This window comes from Caretta caretta, chromosome 1, assembly GCF_965140235.1.
Source record: "Caretta caretta isolate rCarCar2 chromosome 1, rCarCar1.hap1, whole genome shotgun sequence".
Classification (NCBI taxonomy): Eukaryota; Metazoa; Chordata; order Testudines; family Cheloniidae; genus Caretta; species Caretta caretta.
The window spans coordinates 10,398,853-10,418,691 of NC_134206.1; the positions used below are offsets into that span (position 1 = coordinate 10,398,853).

Here is a 19,839-nt window from a genome sequence, read left to right on the forward strand (position 1 = left end):
CTATAAAGACATAAGGGTTTCCCAGCTGTGTCTATTGATAAGTGAGTTCTTACCAGACAGAAAACTATCAACTTAAATTTCCTTTTACATCTTCTAGGCTCTTCCCTTTCTCTGGAGGTGATAGATCGGATCACCTTCCTAACAGCCCCATATTGACTAGCTTGGAATGTGAGGATCTGACCGTACGATTCCCAGCTTATGGCTGCCTCTGCTGCTTAGCCAAAGGCATTGGCCTAAGAACAGGGCCTCAGACTGTCACAGTGAGAGAAGGCCCTTACACAGATTCTTTCTTGTATACCTCTATTACTAGCTAAAAGATAAACATATACCTACATTCTTAAAGTGTAGGCCTGACAGGCAGGCCTGAATATCTATATCCTAACACCAACAAGGAAAAATGCTTCCATTTATCCACGTATGTTCTTCTAGTTGCTTTCACGCTCTGTAATACAATATTTTGAATGTCCAAGAAGCAGCTCTTGTCCAAAGAAGTCAACCATGCAACATCCACGCCGTCAGGCAGAGGGATACTGACTCTGGATGAAGGATTAAATCATGATTCTGAGAGATTATGTCCTTCTGTGGTGATGATGTTTATGAAGCCACAGTTGAATAGATGTATAAGGTCTGAATACCAGAACTGGTGTGGGCATGCCGGAGCTATCACAAGACCGGCAGGTAATTGCCTCTGATGACGCATCACACTCTTTGGCTCAGGGATGACTCACTGGGCTTAAGTAGGCACAGGCCCAAAGGTAACTCAGAAATGACTCATCACAGTCACAGCGGGGAGAGCCAATGAGAATGGGACTCTCTCGCACACGTTGTCTTGGTTTATCTACCAGTTCAAAGATGACAATACCCTGGCTGGATGCATACTAACTAGTCCAGATGGTGTATCTGAGGGGAGTAGACTGATCTGAGCCATGCCTACATACCTCAGAGATGGAGTCTGGCATGCGGGGCGGAAGTAGCAGCCATGTGCCCAGGAGCCTTAGGCAATTCTGCCTGTGGTTTGTGGCTGACCTTTGAACATCGCACAAAGGTCCTGTATAGCTCAAAACATAGGTAAGAGCACATAAGCTTTGGCTGAGGTCAGGTCCAGGACCACCCCAATGAACTCTATTCTTTGGAGTGGTGACAGGAATGATTTTTCTCTATTTATTTTCAGGTGTATAAAGGTGAACAGATAGAGTCTACGGGATATTGCTCTTCACCTGATGACTGGAGTGACCCCATAGCAACCATGAACATCTCAACAGCAGAGTTAGGCTGCTACAACTGCCATGCACTAGGTGAAAACCCTTGGTGCTGATGATAGTTCAAAGGGTAGTATGGGTAACTGTTAATGATGTCCTCTGATCATGTACCTGAGGAGCCTTCTGTGGCCAGGGCTGATTGCCCCATGGAAGTAGGCATCCTGCAAGTTGAGGACAGTATGCCAGTCACCCAAATCTAGAGAAGAGATAAAGGGTAGAAAGGGTAACTATATGAAACATTAACTTTTTGAGTGTGAGGGTTCGTCCTGAGATCTAACGCCAGCCCAAGATGAGTGGGGGGCAATCTCCACAGCTGTGGGAAACAGGGACTGGAGAACAGAGTCCTAATTTCACTTGCCTGCTCCCAATGCACTCCCCCACTTCAGTCCATAGGTCAAGAACACACCAAGAGGAAAAGGAGAAAGAAAGGTGGGAAAGATTAACTGCAACACTAACTCTACTCTCCGTTCTACCCCAGAATCTCAGGCCTTCCCTATGTGAAACCCAAACAGAGGGGGAAAAGTGAGCTCTTTCTGCAAGATGGAAGCAGAATATTGGGCTTTTTCTAATCCTGACCAAAGGGTGACAACATTTCTAGAAAGCATAGATGACAACATTTCTAGAAAGAAATCAGCAAAGAGAAATAGAGCTGGAACTTCTACTTCAGCAGAGACAGATCAACTGGGGCATTTAGGCACACAGGTTTAGCATAGATTCCATGATTCTGACAAATTGCTTTTGTCACAATCAGACAGGAATGATTTTAGTTTCCAGACTTATAGATGGACAAACTATGGAAGAAGAGATTTATTTTGAGAATTTCCAGCAGAGGTGAGCTCACTTCTAACAATGAGTTTGAAAGATGGGTCTAACACGCATACTTTGTAAGTTCTCCATAATATCAATTTACTTTACGTGAATCTATATAGAACACTTACACCTATTACAAGCTGTTTCTCAGTTTGAATCTCAGGTATTTGATGTTCTCTGTTTTCAGCTGCTCCATCTTTGATATCTTCATCAATTACTCCACACCGACCAGGTGAGTCTTCTTCAGCCATCATTCGATATATAATGTGTTGAAACGTAGAGGAAGATTTAACAGGTTCAATTTCATAGTTTAAATCATAAACCTTCAAATGTCCCCTGAGAATTGCAAAATTGAAGTGTGATTAAGGGGCTCAAAACTGAAAAGTTTCTTAAGAGATGTACATAAATATTAGAGTTGGTCAGAAATTTTTCATCTCAATTATTTTTGATGTATAATGCAGTTTTTGAAATATTGAAATTTCCCCTCTTCCTTCCTGAAAGAAAAGTGCTATAGGGGAAAATCATTTTCAATTAACAATCTAATACAAATGTTCTTGGTAACACAGCTACTCTGGAGAGGCAACAATTAAGAGCTTGAAGAGTCCCAAGTGATCACCATGCCACAGTTCAGTCATCACTGCACTACATTCTGTTTTACAATCTATAAAATAAAAAAAGAAAATAAGATTACAGACTTTTGAATCTAGCCCTATGGAATGACCCTTATGAACTAGTTTGCATGAAATCTGCATTCGGAAAAGAAGGCACTAAAAAATGATTCTATTATGTTAAATCTACATTCCCGTCTCAGAAGAAAGTAATTCACATTGTTTACAATCTAACCAAATGAGGGGCCAACATTACCAGAGCCCAGAGCAGGTGCTGAGAACTGCAACAGATTCTGGCACATCCTCCACATATCCAGAGTAGTAGCAATCATCCTGCAAGGTCCAAAAAAATGTTTTTCTTCTCTACCATTAATTGCAGTCAAATAGAACAACAGACACTAGTTACACAAAATTAAAGATACACAACACGACAAAACTCTTTTGCATCTGCTCTCAAAATGTGGTTCTAAGATGAAAAGTGACCATATATAAATGGCACCTTTTCACGCAGCAGATCTATTTGTGTGTGCACTCAGAGTTAGTTCTGCTGACTTTGGTAGCAAAACCACGTTTTGCTACTTTTTACTCATGTTAACCATGCAGAGACAATGCAGCTGAAACGGAGTGAGCTTCAAAAGGGAGGTTCTCTTATATTGCACCTTTCACACAACAAATTCCTATCTACCTTACTATTCACACTTCTGCAGCCTTAGCATCAACAACTAGCTGAAGGCTGCTGTTTGCAGTACATGATGGAAATGATATTAATTTTTCTCATTTAGTGCAGTCTAGGGAAGGTAAAGGAAAAGGGATGAAGCAGCCTCAATTTAACACCCAAACTACATAATCTTGCTTTATCTAGTATTTCAAATAGCTGAGAAAAAAGTACTGATTCATATGGAAATCTGACACCATATGTAACAAGGATGATATATACAAGTGCTGGCAAGAAACAGAAGTTAAAAGCCTTACTTGTGTATTTTCTTCCTCAGACCCTCCATGTCCGGACAATGGCCTGTTCCCCTTTTCCCTAATACTGGAGGCAGACCAACTCCAGAACAATATCATTTCTTCCACTTGAGAAGACAACTGCGTAAAAGTTAAAGTATTATCTGGCTCCGTTCATTTACAACAAAGCCTTGATAAGAAGAATCCCCAAATCTCTTAAGAAAATAAAGCATTCTTCTCTTTCAAATTACTTAAATGAATGATCCTTGAAGGGGGAATCAAATTGTCAGACATGGGGGATCTTAGAAAGGATATTCACAAGCAGGACTGAAGTTTCCTATTCATGTATTTGTATTACAGTACATAATAATTGGGGCTTATTAGGACTACTCCAATATGAAAAGTACACTAGAGTATAGATCAGTGGTGGGCAACCTGCAGCCTGCACGCTGCACACGGCAAGTCAGGGTAATCCACTGGCAGGCCACCAAACAGTTTGTTTACATTTGCACGGCCACCTGCAGCTCTAGTGGCCAGGGTTCGCGGTTCTCGGCCAATGGGAGCTGCAGAAAGCAGCGCGGGCCACAGGGACATACTGGCCACTGCTTCCTGTGGCTCCCATTGGCCGGGAACAACGAACCGCAGCCACTGGGAGCTGCGGGCAGCTGTGCAAATGTAAACAAACTGTTTGGCAGCCTGCCAGTGGATTACTCTGATGGGCCACAGGTTGCCCACCACTGGTATAGATCATATAAAACAGTAAATACTGCTCACATGTAACTGCCATATTTTCCTCACCACTCCAGGGTATTCTTTGGGCTTGGGTTGTCCAGAGTTCTTGGACCATCTGGGCTTAACAAAGAAGACAGAGCCCCCCCTTGTTCTCTTGCCCCCAAAGCCTCCTCCCTGTCTGTCTCTCTCTGTTTCTGTGCGGCTCATTATTTAAAACCCTCCACTCCCTTCCTTTATTCTGTCTTTTGGATAACTTTCCTCTCTCCTTCTTTCCCTGTTCCCTTCAGACTCAGCTAAACTGCTTTTCTAAGGATGCAGCTCACCCATTGTTCAGGTGTTTGCGCCTGAATAGGGTAACTGAGGCCTAAGCACTGCCCCATCATATCTGTATGGTGTATACCTTCCTGTCATCAATGGTGAATCCACAGACATTAACACACTCATGATACAGCCGTTTTTCATAATACAACTTTTCAATATCAACCAGAATTCATAAGCTGTACAGACATAGGCCCAATTCATTACATTTCTCATTTATAAAAAATAATAAAACAAAACAAAACCATACACATCAGGAGTACCTCACCAGTATTCCCAAGATGTGCTGGCACCCCACCTTTAGACAGAGCATCTGCTGTTACTACTTATTAATTCAAACTTAATATATTAACTCAGTTATTAAACAATTCCAATGATTGTATCAAAATACAAATTTCAGGAAATCACAGATCAGCTCTTACCTAACTTGCACAAATCTCCTCCCTCATTATTCCATGGAAGAGGTAACTACGGTTAGAGTTGCTGAGCTCCCATATGCTCATTACCCCAATATGTCTGATTGGTTGGGGTCGCCACAAAAGCCTGGGGTTTTTGTAGGGTGAGTCTTAACACTGTAGCACTTCAGTCAGAAGACTCATACCTGTCCCAGGGTGAGGTGGTATCTACACACTGTTCTCTGAGCCCAATCCCCTTCTTCACACCTCCTGGAGAGAGTTGAAGTGTTACCCTCCTCCGTTCCCCTACATTTAATTACATCATGACTGAACAAGCTGAAGCCAGAGATTCACAGATTCCAAAGCCAGAAGGGACAACTGTGATCATCTAGGCTGAACTCCTGTATAACACAGACTAGAGAACTTTCCCAAAATAATTCCTAGGCAGATTTTTTTAGAAAAACATGCAGTCTTGATTTAAAAATTGCCAGAGATGGAGAATCTACCACAAGCCCTGGTAAGTTGTTCCAATGATTAATTACTCTGACTGTTAATACTTTACATTTCAAATGCTTTAACTGTTCTTTCCTTATCTATATCTTTAATAAAGGTTAAAATGATGTTTTAATTGTGTGTTTGTCATGGGATTAAGCAGGCCAATGTGTCTGTATTGTATTCCAAACCCCAAGGTTTAACTGTATAATGTTGAACAGTGATAGGGTCACAGTAACACCTTTGATTCTCTGGGCACATTTATTCCATCTAAATTAACACCACAGCACTATACAAAAATATAGTAAGAGACAGTTTCTGCCCTCAAGAGCTTACATTCTGAAGACAAGATGGACAAATCGGTGGGTGGAGAATCAGAGGCAGAGAGATGTAAAGTGACTTTCCCAATGCCACACAAGTCAGATAAATTTGAGAATTGAACCCAGGCCTCAGTCCCACTCCAGTGAATTATCTACTGAAGTGTATTGCCTCCTTTGCTCTCTCCCCTCCATGTTTGATTGGGATGTAGAAAGCAGTAAATCATCCCTAGAGAGGAAGGAAGATTCAGCTTAACTATGTACATGTTGGAAAGAAAATAAAGGATTTCTGAGGCACTGTATGCTGTAGTGCCCATCTACCAACAACGCATGTGAGATATGTGGATGTCAACCTTATGTCTCTAGCCTCACTGGCTACTGCAGTATCTCTTCTGACTGGCTCCTGAATGGTGAATTTAAGTTTACTGCCAGCAACAATTTTAGCCACTTCTACTTCTCACTTCCTTCGGCTGAAGTTAAAGAGCACCAAAGCTTACATAAAAAAAGGACAAAATACCAACAAACCAAAGAAAAGGGGGCTGTCAAACTATTGAAAGTGAGTGTTTTTTAGAGTGTCCTTGTTCGATTTCCTTCCTTCAGGCACAATCAATCCTCCTCTCAATGAGGTCAACAGGAGTTCGACCAATGACTTCAATGGGAAAAAGATTGGTCCCTTCCCACCATCCCACTCTCCCACTCCACTTCCTGCTACAAGTCAGCACAGCTCTTGTCCTTGCAGTAACTATTCTTTTGTGACTACATTTATTATATATTTGGAAAAGGACTCTCTAAACATTTGAACAGAAGAATGTAGGAACATAAGAATGGCCGTACTGGGTCAGACCAATGGTCCATCTAGCTGGGCATGAGGACAGAGAGTAGGAAGGACAAAAAAGGGTTTTTAAACTTTTATTTTTTTAAATTATTTTAAACCTTTCACTAGTTTGACAGCTCATTTTCTACAGGTTATCCCCTCTTTCATTTAGAATTTTGCTAATGAATTCAAAGATTTAGTATTTTACCTCAGGGTTTTTAACCAATATTTAGGGATATAAATATCACTCTTCAGCCCAGGACATGGTTGTCTCAATGCACAGAATACACCCTCAAGTTATAACCCAATTAAAAAAACCACGAATTTGCTATCAAAATTGACACTTTCATACATCCAATCTTTAGAGCATGGCAGCTTAATTTTACTCAGTATTGTATCCTCTTAGGTACATTTCTCACACTTACCCGTATATATGGATAATCTGTTATCAAGTCTCCCTTCTGATTGTAAGTAAAAACTGGGAAATTTGGAGCTATGAACATTCTGAAAATAAAGATTACAAAAACCTAAAATTAGAAATTCAAAAGCATAGGACCTGCTGCTTTCAGTCTTGATGTATATGATTTGTTGGTTACATGTGGTCTAAGGACTAGATCCTCAAAGGTATTTAGGCACCTAGCTCCCACTGAAATAAATGGGATTTAGTCATATCTTTGAGGCTCTAGGTCTATGTCAGGGCCCAATACATTCTGTAGCTGTGAATTTGCTGTAGAATTCACTTCTTGCCACAGAGCTGTGCTCTAAAATCTCATCATTCATTACAAAAATATTTCTAGCCCTTGTGGTAGTGAAGAAAATAATGTGAACTGAACTGCAGAGATCCCATTATTCCCATTTTACAGATTAGTCTGGGAGCACATGTAATTGCATGGGCAAATTAATGATAAAGAAGTAAAAGAGGTGTCATTTGATTAATAAAAAACTACAGAATCATTATTTCAGCCACACCCTTCTGTGGTATGGCAGAGGTGATTGCTTCTCACCACCCTGGCTCCCAGGTCCCCCAGTTGGTGAAAATTTTGATAACACAATGTCATTGGAAATAGGTCAAGTTGGGTATCATTCAAAAGCCCCTTCTCTCACAAGCACAATGGTTCCAAACATGACAAACCTAGAATGATTAAGTAGCTGACAGGAGATTTTTGGTTAAATAAATTAAGAGCTTCTCTCCAGGCACAGAGTGAAGTTGCCCATACCTACAGCTACATGCCAAACAGAGAAACCAAGGCAATAAGAGATGGTGTGACATTTTATAACCTTAGCTCTGAACAATAGCTCTGGGAAGGAGTGTTTGTGTGGACTCATGGGCGCTGCTTTTCTAGGAGGTTCAAAAAGCTCAGCAGCACTAAGAAGCTTACATCCTACAAGTGCTGACATGGATTCATCACCTCAAAGAGGAGCGTCTTGTTCTTTCAGAGTAGCAGCCGTGTTAGTCTGTATCCGCAAAAAGACAAGGAGGACTTGTGGCACCTTAGAGACTAACAAATTTATTTGAGCATAAGCTTTTGTGAGCTACAGCTCACTTCATCGGATGCATTCAGTGGAAAATACAGTGGGGAGATTTATATACACACAGAACATGAAACAACGGGTGTTACCATACACACTGTAACCAGAGTAATCACTTAAGGTGAGCTATTACCAGCAGGAGAGCGGGGGGTGGGGTGGGGGGGACCTTTTGTAATGATAATCAAGGTGGGCCATTTCCAGCAGTTGACAAGAACGTCTGAGGAACAATGGGGGGTGGGGGGGAATAAACATGTGGAAATAGTTTTACTTTGTGTAATGACCCATCCACTCCCAGTCTTTATTCAAGCCTAAGTTAATTGTATCCAGTTTGCAAATTAATTCCAATTCAGCAGTCTTCTCCTTGGAGTCTGTTTTTGACCCATCACTTTCACAGATCTTGGGAGACAGGGCAGTCCTTGCTTACAGACAGCCCTGCAACCTGAAGCAAATAATCACCAGCAACCACACACCACACAACAGAACCACTAACCCAGGAACCTATCCTTGCAACAAAGCCCGTTGCCCACTGCGTCCACATATCTATTCAGGGGACACCATCATAGGGCCTAATCACATCAGCCACACTATCAGAGGCTCGTTCACCTGCACATCTACCAATGTGATATATGCCATCACATGCCAGCAATGCCCCTCTGCCATGTACATTGGTCAAACTGGACAGTCTCTACATAAAAGAATAAATGGACACAAATCAGACGTCAAGAATTATAACATTAAAAAACCAGTCGGAGAACACTTCGATCTCTTTGGTCACTCGATTACAGACCTAAAAGTGGCAATTCTTCAGCAAAAAAACTTCAATAACAGACTCCAAGGAGAGACTGCTGAATTGGAATTAATTTGCAAACTGGATACAATTAACTTAGGCTTGAATAGAGACTGGGAGTGGATGGGTCATTACACAAAGTAAAACTATTCCCCCCCTTCCCTCCCCCGTTCCTCAGATGTTCTTGTCAACTGCTGGAAATGGCCCACCTTGATTATCACTACAAAAGGTTCCCCCCCCCCCCCGCTCTCCTGCTGGTAATAGCTCACCTTACCGGATCACGCTCCTTACAGTGTGTATGGTAACACCCATTGTTTCATGTTCTCTGCGTATATAAATCTCCCCACTGTATTTTCCACTGAATGCATCCGATGAAGTGAGCTGTAGCTCATGAAAGCTTATGCTCAAATAAATTGGTTAGTCTCTAAGGTGCCACAAGTCCTCCTTTTCTTTTTGCATCTTGTTTGTAGCTCTCATCTCTCTGAAATATATTAATTGAAATAATAGAAATGTAAGGCTGGAAGGGGCCTCAAAAGGCCATCTAATTCAGCCTCCTGCACTGAGGCAGAACCAAGTAAACCTAGACCATCCCTGCCAAAAACCTTCAATGACGGAATCTACAACCTCCCTTGGAAGCCTATTCCAGTGCTTGACTATCCTTATAGTTAGAATGTTTTTCCTAATAGCTAACCTAAATCTCCCTTGCTGAAAATTAAGCCCATTACTTCTTGTCCTACCTTCAGCAGACATGAAGAACAAATGATCCCTGTCCTCTTTATAACACCCTTAACATATTTGAAGACTTACCAGGTCTCCCCTCAGTCTTCTTTTCTCAAGACTAAACATGCCTAGAGTTTTTAACTTTTTCTCTTAGGTCATGTTTTCTACACCTTTTATCAATTTTATTGCTCTTCTCCAGATTCTCTCCAATTTGTCCCCACCTTTCCAAAATGTGGCACCCAGAACTGGACACAGTACTCCATCTGAGGCCTCACCAGTGCCAACTAGAGAGAGAAAATTACCTCCCGTGCCTTACACATGACACTCCTGTTCATACATCTTGAATGTATTAGCCTTTTTTGCAACAGCATTACATTGTTTACTCATATTCAATTTGTGATCCACTAAAACCACCAGATCCTTTCCACTACTGCCCAGCCAGTTATTCCCCATTTTGTAGGTGTGCATTTGATTTTCCATTCCCAAGTATAGTACTTTGTCCTTGTCTTTACTAAATTTCATCTTGTTGATTTCGATCAGTTCTCTAATTTGTTGAGGTAATTTTTTTCCTGCTCCCAATGTATTTATAAACTTTCTTCTTATTCCCTTGTATGTCCCTTGCTAGGTGTAACTCATTTTGTATCTTAGCCTTTCTAATTTTATCCATGTTTCCAATTTTACTAGGATTCTTTTTTTATTTTAATTGTGTCTTTTTAATTCTCCAGTGTGTTTCAAAACTTCCCAAAATATCCTTTCTGGCAGACGATTACACATGTGTAGAATTTCATGTGCATTGGTTTGCTCTTGGCAAAGTTAGAAAGTATGTAAAAAAATCAAGCTTATAAAATGGAAATTTAGCTTTAACTTTAAAACATGGAAACACTTGACCCGCTATAATTATTACTCCTTTAACTGCTTCCCATATAAGCAGTTTTCTTTGCATCCCTTTCCTCCTACTTTACCATTTCAGTTATTTCTCCATATCTAGACTGACAGATTCTGGGGAAAGGAACTTTTGTCTTCATACTTTATTATAAAGCCCCACATACACCTATTTCTCTATAAAAAGAGCAGATGAAAGGTTTGGAAGAGAGCAGTTACTTACTTCTTCTGTAACAGGTGAACAATATGGTGTTTTCCTTCTACTCTAATAAGATAAGACACCTCCCCCTAGAGCATTCAAATAAAAAAACATAATTTAATAGTATCATAAAACTCATACTAATCAATCCCTATACGATATTGCATTTTATGAAAATTGTATCCACTACGTTTCCTCAGACTGTGTTCAGAGAAGGTATCTTTCTTCCATCTAAGAACCCTCTGTACTAGGGAAGTTTTCTAAATACTTCCCAAAGCTGTAACATTGGTTCAGCTGGATCACTGTTAGCAGTATTGGGATCCCTTGTATAAATCGACTTCCCATGGTAACAACAGTATTTAACTTTAGGATCCTGTGACAAGGGGGTGGGGCTTACTGAGAGAAAACAGGGGTTTCAAAAGTCAGCTCCTAAGCGACCAGGGAAGATTTGTGAGGGAGTTTAGAGAGGGAGAAGGAGAGCCAGGTACACCTAATGAACATTCTCTAAATTTAGGCCAATACCACCCCAGCGCACCCCACCCCCTAAAACCTCAGCAAGAGTAAAAATAATGCAAGCAGAAGTCCAGCAGCAGAGTGGGGACTATCCAGTTTATTACAATAAATGCACCGTGTACAATGACTTGCTTTGTGGGCAAGGAGGCATGAGTGCATTCAGGCAAGCAACTCATGGCTCTCAGAGACTAAGTATTGGCTCTTGAGATAAGTGGCTGAACTAGAGGAGCTAAGGGAGACAGATAGGTACATAGATGAGCCTTTCCAGAACATGGCAGAGCAGTCTCATTCCCAGTCTGATAGCCTCTGTGCTGTTGAGGAGGATGAAGGTCCTCGGTAAGGAGAACATTATGCTGGAGCAGAAGGAAACGACCCAATAGTTGGAACCCTCCTTCCAGATGATGTGATGACTGGGAGAACTACATGGTGGATTGCCTGCTGGGCACAAAGGATGCATCCTCTCAAGACATCTAGGTAGACTTATGTGTAGTACTGCGAAAGAGTCAGTGGTTGTGGTACGTGTAGATACCAATGATATGGGGAAAGGCAGGAGAGAGGTCTTGGAAGCCAAATTTAGGCTGCTAGATAAGAGATTAAAGTCCAGGACCTGCAAGGTGGCATTTTCTGAAATGTTTCTAGTTCCATACACCGGACCAGTTAGACAGGCACATTTTATGAATGTGCACAACTGCAGGGTCTCAATGTGTCGATAAGACAATAGTGTAGGGAGGAGGGATTTAGGTTTATTAGGAACTGGGGAACCTTTTGGGAAAGGAGGAGTCTATAGAGGAAGGATGGGAACCACCTAAACCAAAATGGAATCAGATTGCTGGCATGTAAACTTAAAAAGATTGTAGAGGAGTTTTTAAATAAGGGCTGGCAGAAAGGCAACAATTGTGGAGGAGAACACAGTTCAGATTGAGCCATCCCTCTGGGGAGGATTTATTAAAGAGGAGAGGATAAAAGTTGATAAAGTTAGGTAGGAATTGAAGAGAAAGTCAAGTGAAAAAGAGTTCCATTCAACTACATCACATGACAGCAGACAACTAAATACTGACAAATTGTATAAGTGCTTGTATGCAAATGCCAGAAGTCTAAATACTAAGATGGGTGAACTTAAGTGCTTGGTATTAAATTATATTTATGTAATAGGTATCACAGAAACTTGGTGGAATAATGATAATCAATGGGACAGGGTAATACGAGGATATCAAAGATATCGGAATGACGGAGTAAGTTGCTCTGGTGGGGAGTGGCACAATATGTTAAAGAAAGCATAGAGTCAAATATAGTAAAAATCTTAAATGAATCAAACAATATCATAGAATCTCTATGGATAGAAATTTCATGCTTGAGTAATAAGAGTATAACAGTAGGAATATACTACCAATCACCTGACCAGGATGGTGATGGTGATTGTGAAATGTTCAGGGAGATTACAGAGGCTACGAAAACAGAAAACCTGATAATAACAGTGGATTTTGACAACTATCCCCATACTGTCTGTGAACACGTCACCTCAGAATGGGATGCAGAGATAAAACTCCTAGACACCATTAATGACTGCTTCTTGGAACAGCTAATCATGGAACTCACAAGGGGAGAAGCAATTCTTGATTTAGTCGTAAGTGGTGTACATGATCTGGTGCCAGAGGTGAATATAGCAGAACGTCTTGGTAGTAACGACCATTGTGTAATTAAATTGAACATCTCTGTAGGGGAAAAATGCAAAAGAAACCCACCACAGTAGCATTTAATTTCAAAAGGGGGACCTATACAAAAATGAGGAAGCTAATTAAACGGAAATTAAAAGGAACAGTCACAAGAGTGAAATGCCTGCAAGTTGCACACAAACTTTTTAAAGGTTTCAGAGTAGCAGCCGTGTTAGTCTGTATCCGCAAAAAGAAAAGGAGGACTTGTGGCACCGTAGAGACTAACAAATTTATTTGAGCAAAGCCCGTTGCCAACTGTGTCCACATATCTATTCAGGGGACACCATCATAGGGCCTAATCACATCAGCCACACTATCAGAGGCTTGTTCACCTGAACATCTACCAATGTGATCTATGCCATCACATGCCAGCAATGCCCCTCTGCCATGTACATTGGTCAAACTGGACAGTCTCTATGTAAAAGAATAAATGGACACAAATAAGACGTCAAGAATTATAACATTCAAAAACCAGTTGGAGAACACTTCAATCTCTTTGGTCACTCGATTACAGACCTAAAAGTGGCAATTCTTCAACAAAAAACTTCAAAAACAGACTCCAATGAGAGACTGCTGAATTGGAATTAATTTACAAACTGGACACAATTAACTTAGGCTTGAATAAAGACTGGGAGTGGATGTGTCATTACACAAAGTAAAACTATTTCCCCATGTTTATTTCTCCCCCTACTGTTCCTCAGATGTTCTTGTCAACTGCTGGAAATGGCCCACCTTGATTATCATTACAAAATGTTCTTTTTCTCTCCTGCTGGTAATAGCTCACCTTACCTGATCACTCTCGTTACAGTGTGTATAGTAACACCCATTGTTTCATGTTCTCTGTGTATATAAAATCTCCCCACTGTATTTTCTACTGCATGCATCCGATGAAGTGAGCTGTAGCTCACGAAAGCTTATGCTCAAATAAATTTGTTAGTCTCTAAGGTGCCACAAGTACTCCTAAACTTTTTAAAAACGCCATAATAGAAGCTCAAATTAAATGTATACAACAAACAAACAAACAGTAAAATAAATTTGTTAGTCTCTAAGGTGCCACAAGTACTCCTTTTCTTTTTGCGGATACAAACTAACACGGCTGCTGCTCTGAAACCAGTAAGAAGATGAAAAATTGCAATCATGGCTAAACAGAGTAAAAGAGGCGGTTAAAGACTTCTTTAAAAATTGAAAGTCAAATCCTACTGAGGAAACTAGAAAGGAGCATAAACTCTGGCACGTCAAGCATAAAAGAATAATTAGGCAGTCCAAAAAAGAATCCGAAGAGCAACTAGCAAAAGAGACTAAAACTAACAGCAATTATTTAAAGTACATCAGAAGCCAAACAATCAGTGAGGCCACTGGACAATAGAGGTGCTAAAGGAGCACTCAAGGAAGACAAGGCTGTTGCAGAGAAGCTAAGTTAATTCTTTACATCAGTCTTCACTGCAGAGGCTGCGAGGGAGAGTCTCTCACCTGAGCCATATATGTTTTTACTACAGTCAAATGATTTATGTTATTAATGCCCACTGTGCTCCTCTAATAAAAATATCAACTGCAGTCACACAGGCAATGATAAAAATGTATTAAGGATGATCAACCTTTGTGATTTAGAACAGTCCCAAACCACTAATTGCTCAGAATTAGGAAGAAACTTTCCCTAATACACACTTTTTTAATGGAGGTGTTACACTTCCCATCAAAGCATCTGGTACTTCCATTGTCAGAGATAGGATTAATGGACCATTGGTCTGATGCAACATAGCAATTAACATTTTCTAAAAGAGCAGTACTACCTTGTTGTCAATTGCATCCCTTGGTTCAAGCTTTTTTGGCACTATTATTTCAGAATAAGAAAAGTTTGAGGTCTCAGAAAATCCTAGAAAGAGAAATAGTTACAAAGACAAAACACAATATTTAAAGTTTATAATAACTGGGATATGTTCTACCAAACTAGCACTGCAAATAATTTTATACAGAAGTCACTCTGTACAATATGTTAATGAGGAAAAATTCAAGGGGAAATGAGGGGGATGAAGTCTTAACTCAATAATATTTGTAAACCATTTGAGGAGCTTGGACAGAGAAAAGAGCATTACTATTCTCTTGCTTCTCTTTCCCAACTCAAGTTAATTTTTCAAGCAGGCCCCTCCCATCCTTGTTTCATCACCCTGATTTGCTCTCCCCCCATCAAACATATTCCCCCTTCAGCAGGCCCTCTCTCCTCACCCCCACAGCCAGACAAAACCCTCACTGGACCACCTTGCTTCCTTATTTGGATAGACGGTGGTTAAAAATTGATGATTTAAAAAAAACACAGATTTTTTATTTAAATAAGATTTTTAAATTTAAATTAACTAAAGTTTCATTTTGTTAAAAATAAACAATTTAAAATTAAATTTGAGATTAACAACCTGTGTTAAAGGCCTAAACTTATTATAATCTATTAAAATCATTTAACTACAACAACAATAGTAAGCAGTACATTTTTGCTGCAAAGTTTAAAGAAAGTCAAACCATTGAACTGGTGGAAGTCACTGGCTAAGCATGTGGAACCAGAGTTTGTTGAAGTTCTAAACCAGCTTTTGACACCAGTATCCTCTTCTGCAGGTGCAGAGAGAATATTTTCTTAATTTCAGTTTATTCAACTAGTTCAGTTCAATGACTAGTTTTTTCAAATTTAAGAAACCAATGGGAGATTAAAAAACAAAAACTCATTTTCCTCTTTCATAATATGAATAAAGACGATGTATGAAGGGAGGAGCTCTACTAGTTCTAAAATTTTGAAGGCTACAGAGACCACAAACAATGAAACTTAATTCACCAACTCCTGATAATAGTTACTTTCTTTAATAGATCTGTTTTAAATGAAAAACATTTTAACAATTTTACATATCCAGAACATTCAAGCTAATTCAACTTAATAAAAAAATAAATGTGGCTTGTGCATTTTTAATTAAACCTGAATTTCCTTCTAAAAAGAGCTTGACACAAATCTCAAATAAAAAAAATCAAACACCAGCTGGTAAATAAGAAATGCAGCCCCCTCCTTGGAGTGCTCCAAAACCCCCTCAGCAACCCTATTTCCTTCAAAATCACCATGCCTAGGCTCCACTACAAAACACTAACTCTTTGTGGATCCCCCATCACTTTCCCTGTTCAAGCATCCTTCAAGCCTTCTGTGGGTCCTGCCCTACCCCTCCACACTACCTCTGACCACAGCCATGACCCCCAAACTCCCTACTCCACACCTTTCCCCCTCCTCCCCCATCCTGTTCTGCCCCTGCCCTCACAAAATCATTCTCATCCCCCCAAAAACTCAGTGGGCCTGGCTCCTCATTTCCTGCTGTGTCACCCTCTGAATCATAGAATATCAGGGTTGGAAGGGACCTCAGGAGGTCATCTAGTCCAACCCCCTGCTCAAAAGCAGGACCAATCCACAACTAAATCATCCCAGCCAGGGCTTTGTCAAGCCTGACCTTAAAAACTTCTTAGGAAGGAGATTCCATCACCTCCCTCGGTAATGCATTCCAGTGTTTTACCACCCTCCTAGTGAAAAAGATTTTCCTAGTATCCAACCTAAACCTCCCCCACTGCAACTTCAGACCATTACTCCTCGTTCTGTCATCTGCTACCACTGAGAACAGTCTAGAGCCATCCTCTTTGGAATCCCCTTTCAGGTAGTTGAAGGCAGCTATCAAATCCCCCCTCATTCTTCTCTTCCGCAGACTAAACAATCCCAGTTCCCTCAGCCTCTCCTCATAAGTCATGTGTTCCAGCCCCCTAACCATTTTTGTTGCCCTCTGCTGGACGTTTTCCAATTTTTCCACATCCTTCTTGTAGTGTGGGGCCCAAAACTGGACGACACAGTACTCCAGATGAGGCCTCACCAATGTCGAATAGACGGGAACGATCACGTCCCTCAATCTGCTGGCAATGCCCCTACTTATACATCCCAAAATGCCATTGGGCCTTCTTGGCAACAACAATCCCACCTGGTGGGCCCCTCCCCATCTCTCCTCCAACCTCACTGCCCCTCTTCCCTTCCCCCTGCAACGCCACACTGCTCCCCCTCCCCACGAGAGGCACCACTACCCCTTCCCCACCTAAACTCATCTGACCAAGGGCAGGAGCAAAGTCCCAGCATCAGCCCGGCCATGGAACCCCCAGGAGGCAGCGCACCTGCACTGCTCCTCACACACACCAGCCAAGTACCGGCCTCGAGAGACGTCACCTCAGCCACTTCCCAGCCAGCCCCTTTTCCAGCTCACCCCTTTCCTGCTGGTGCTTTGGGCCAACCTACTCCAGAATCCATACGCCTCGCAGCCCTTTGCCCCGGTTCTAATCTCTCCCTGCCTCATTCCTTGAACCTCCCCCTTGGTCGTCTGTGCTCACTTTTCCCTGCCCCCGAAAGAGTCCCTTTGCCCCCTTCCCAGTTTGCCTCCATGAACCCTCAGGCCCACATCCCCTTTCTGCCTCTTACCCGGTTCCAGCCCCTGACCTGCTATCAGGAAATCCTGCTCCTAGTCCCAATCTGGCACCTCCTGAATCTCCCGTCCGTGCACCCTGCTCTGGATTCACAAATCCCCCACCCTTTGATTTACCCCCCAGTGCTCCCTGCTGCCCCCAAGACCCCATATTCCCCCTCCACTCAAGCCCCTGTTCCCCTCCTTGTGCCCCAGTCCTGCTCCTCCTCCTGTTCTGGCCCCGTTTTCCCTCACAACCCTGCTCTGACTCCTGGCTCCCCCCTTCCCTGCATGGCCTCCACCTTGCAAGCATGACCTCAAATATCTACCCACTCTGGCATCTCCACCAGACTCACTGCCCCCCTCACCTGGGCTGAGGACCAGGAGCAGGAGCAGGACCCAGACCTGCAGCCCCATCCCTGCGGCTCCTCACAGACACCGGCCAACCACGTGCAGCAAGAACAGAGACAGCGTCTCCCACCCCCTCTGCTCAACTGCCCTAGTGTCAGCTCCGCTCCAGTCCCACTGCCCCAGGCCCAGCCCCCGCCCCCTCCTCCTCCTCCTCCTCTCCTCTCCCACTGCCCCAGGCCCAGCTCCGCCCCCTCTGCTCCTATTGCCTCAGGGCCAGCCCCACCCCCGCTCCAACTGCCTCAGGGCCAGCCCCGCCCCCTCTGCTCCTATTGCCTCAGGCCCCGCCCCTGCTCCAACTGCCTCAGGGCCAGCCCCGCCCCCTCTGCTCCTATTGCCTCAGGGCCAGCCCCGCCCCCGCTCCAACTGCCTCAGGGCCAGCCCCGCCCCCTCTGCTCCTATTGCCTCAGGGCCAGCCCCGCCCCCTCCTCTCCCCTCCCATTGCCTCAGGCCCAGCTCCGCCCCCTCTGTTCCTATTGCCTCAGGGCCAGCCCCGCCCCCTCTGCTCCAACTGCCTCAGGGCCAGCCCCGCCCCCTCCTCTCCCCTCCCACTGCCTCAGGCCCAGCCCCCGCCCCCTCTGCTCCTATTGCCTCAGGGCCAGCCCCGCCCCCTCTGCTCCAACTGCCTCAGGGCCAGCCCCGCCCCCTCCTCTCCCCTCCCACTGCCTCAGGCCCAGCTCCGCCCCCTCTGCTCCAACTGCCTCAGGGCCAGCTCCGCCCCCTCTGCTCCAACTGCCTCAGGGCCAGCCCCGCCCCCTCCGCTCCTATTGCCTCAGGGCCAGCCCCGCCCCCGCTCCAACTGCCTCAGGGCCAGCCCCGCCCCCTCCTCTCCTCTCCCCTCCCCTCCCACTGCCTCAGGGCCAGCCCCGCCCCCGCTCCAACTGCCTCAGTGCCAGCCCCGCCCCCTCCTCTCCCCTCCCACTGCCTCAGGCCCAGCTCCGCCCCCTCTGCTCCTATTGCCTCAGGGCCAGCCCCGCCCCCGCTCCAACTGCCTCAGGGCCAGCCCCGCCCCGCCCCCTCCTCTCCCCTCCCACTGCCCCAGGCCCAGTCCCCGCCCCCTCCGCTCCTATTGCCTCAGTGCCCGCCCCGCCCCCGCTCCAACTGCCTCAGGGCCAGCCCCGCCCCCTCCTCTCCCCTCCCCCTGCCTCAGGCCCAGCCCCCGCCCCCTCTGCTCCTATTGCCTCAGGGCCAGCCCCGCCCCCTCCTCTCCCCTCCCACTGCCTCAGGCCCAGCCCCCGCCCCCTCCGCTCCTATTGCCTCAGACCCAGCCCCGCCCCATTACGATCCTACTGCATCTGTGCCAGCCCCACCCCCGCCCCTCCAGCCCTAGTGCCAGCTCTGCTTCAACTGCCTCCTCCCCTCCAACTCCCTCAGTGCCACCCTGGTCCCCTCCCTGCCTCAGGCCCAATCCCACCTGCCACCCAATCCGATCCCCGCCCCCTCCTAGCCCCAAGACCCTGCCCCCCCGCGCCTGAGCCTGCCCTTTGCCACGTCCCATTTGCCTCGCTCCCCCAAAGATACCTTGGTGGCTCCCACCCGGACTGGCTCCCACATGAATCCCCCTCAGCCTCGTTCCTCTCTCCTTCCTCCACCCCACCATGCCGTGCTGCCAACTTAGCAATTCTGTCACCAGGCTTAGTGACGTTTTGGTTTCCCGAGCGAGGAAACAAGTGTCAAAGTGAGCAGGAACACATCTAGCAACTTTCACTGCCGATTACAGGGATATTCAGAGAAAGAAGTTGCCAATCTGCATAGGAGGCTCAACAGTGTTAATAAAATCAGTCCCACGCTCTTCTTACTATGCCAAGGTACTGCCATTACGGCTCACGTGGGCATGTCCTTGGAACTTCCTGGGCTGAGAGGCTATGAATGAGAAGAGGGGTTTGACTAGAGCGCCTGGTGGCAGAATAAATCCTTAGCCCATAGCTGGGGCTT

At 44.2% G+C, this 19,839-nt stretch overlaps 1 protein-coding gene across 1 annotated transcript in view; it reads right to left on the minus strand.

Moving 5' to 3' along the window:
* Nucleotides 1–17,913, minus strand: part of LOC125637428 (disintegrin and metalloproteinase domain-containing protein 9-like) — a 107,013-nt gene extending 89,100 nt beyond the window's left edge. The window contains exons 1-6 of the mRNA XM_048851833.2: nt 17,865–17,913; nt 14,827–14,909; nt 10,836–10,900; nt 7,119–7,197; nt 2,934–3,010; nt 2,198–2,405 (exon numbers count right to left, since the gene is read on the minus strand). Coding sequence (XP_048707790.2) covers nt 2,198–2,405; nt 2,934–3,010; nt 7,119–7,197; nt 10,836–10,900; nt 14,827–14,909; nt 17,865–17,913 — 561 coding nt within the window. The remainder of the gene's footprint in view (nt 1–2,197; nt 2,406–2,933; nt 3,011–7,118; nt 7,198–10,835; nt 10,901–14,826; nt 14,910–17,864) is intronic.
* Between the last annotated feature and the right edge of the window lie 1,926 nt (nt 17,914–19,839).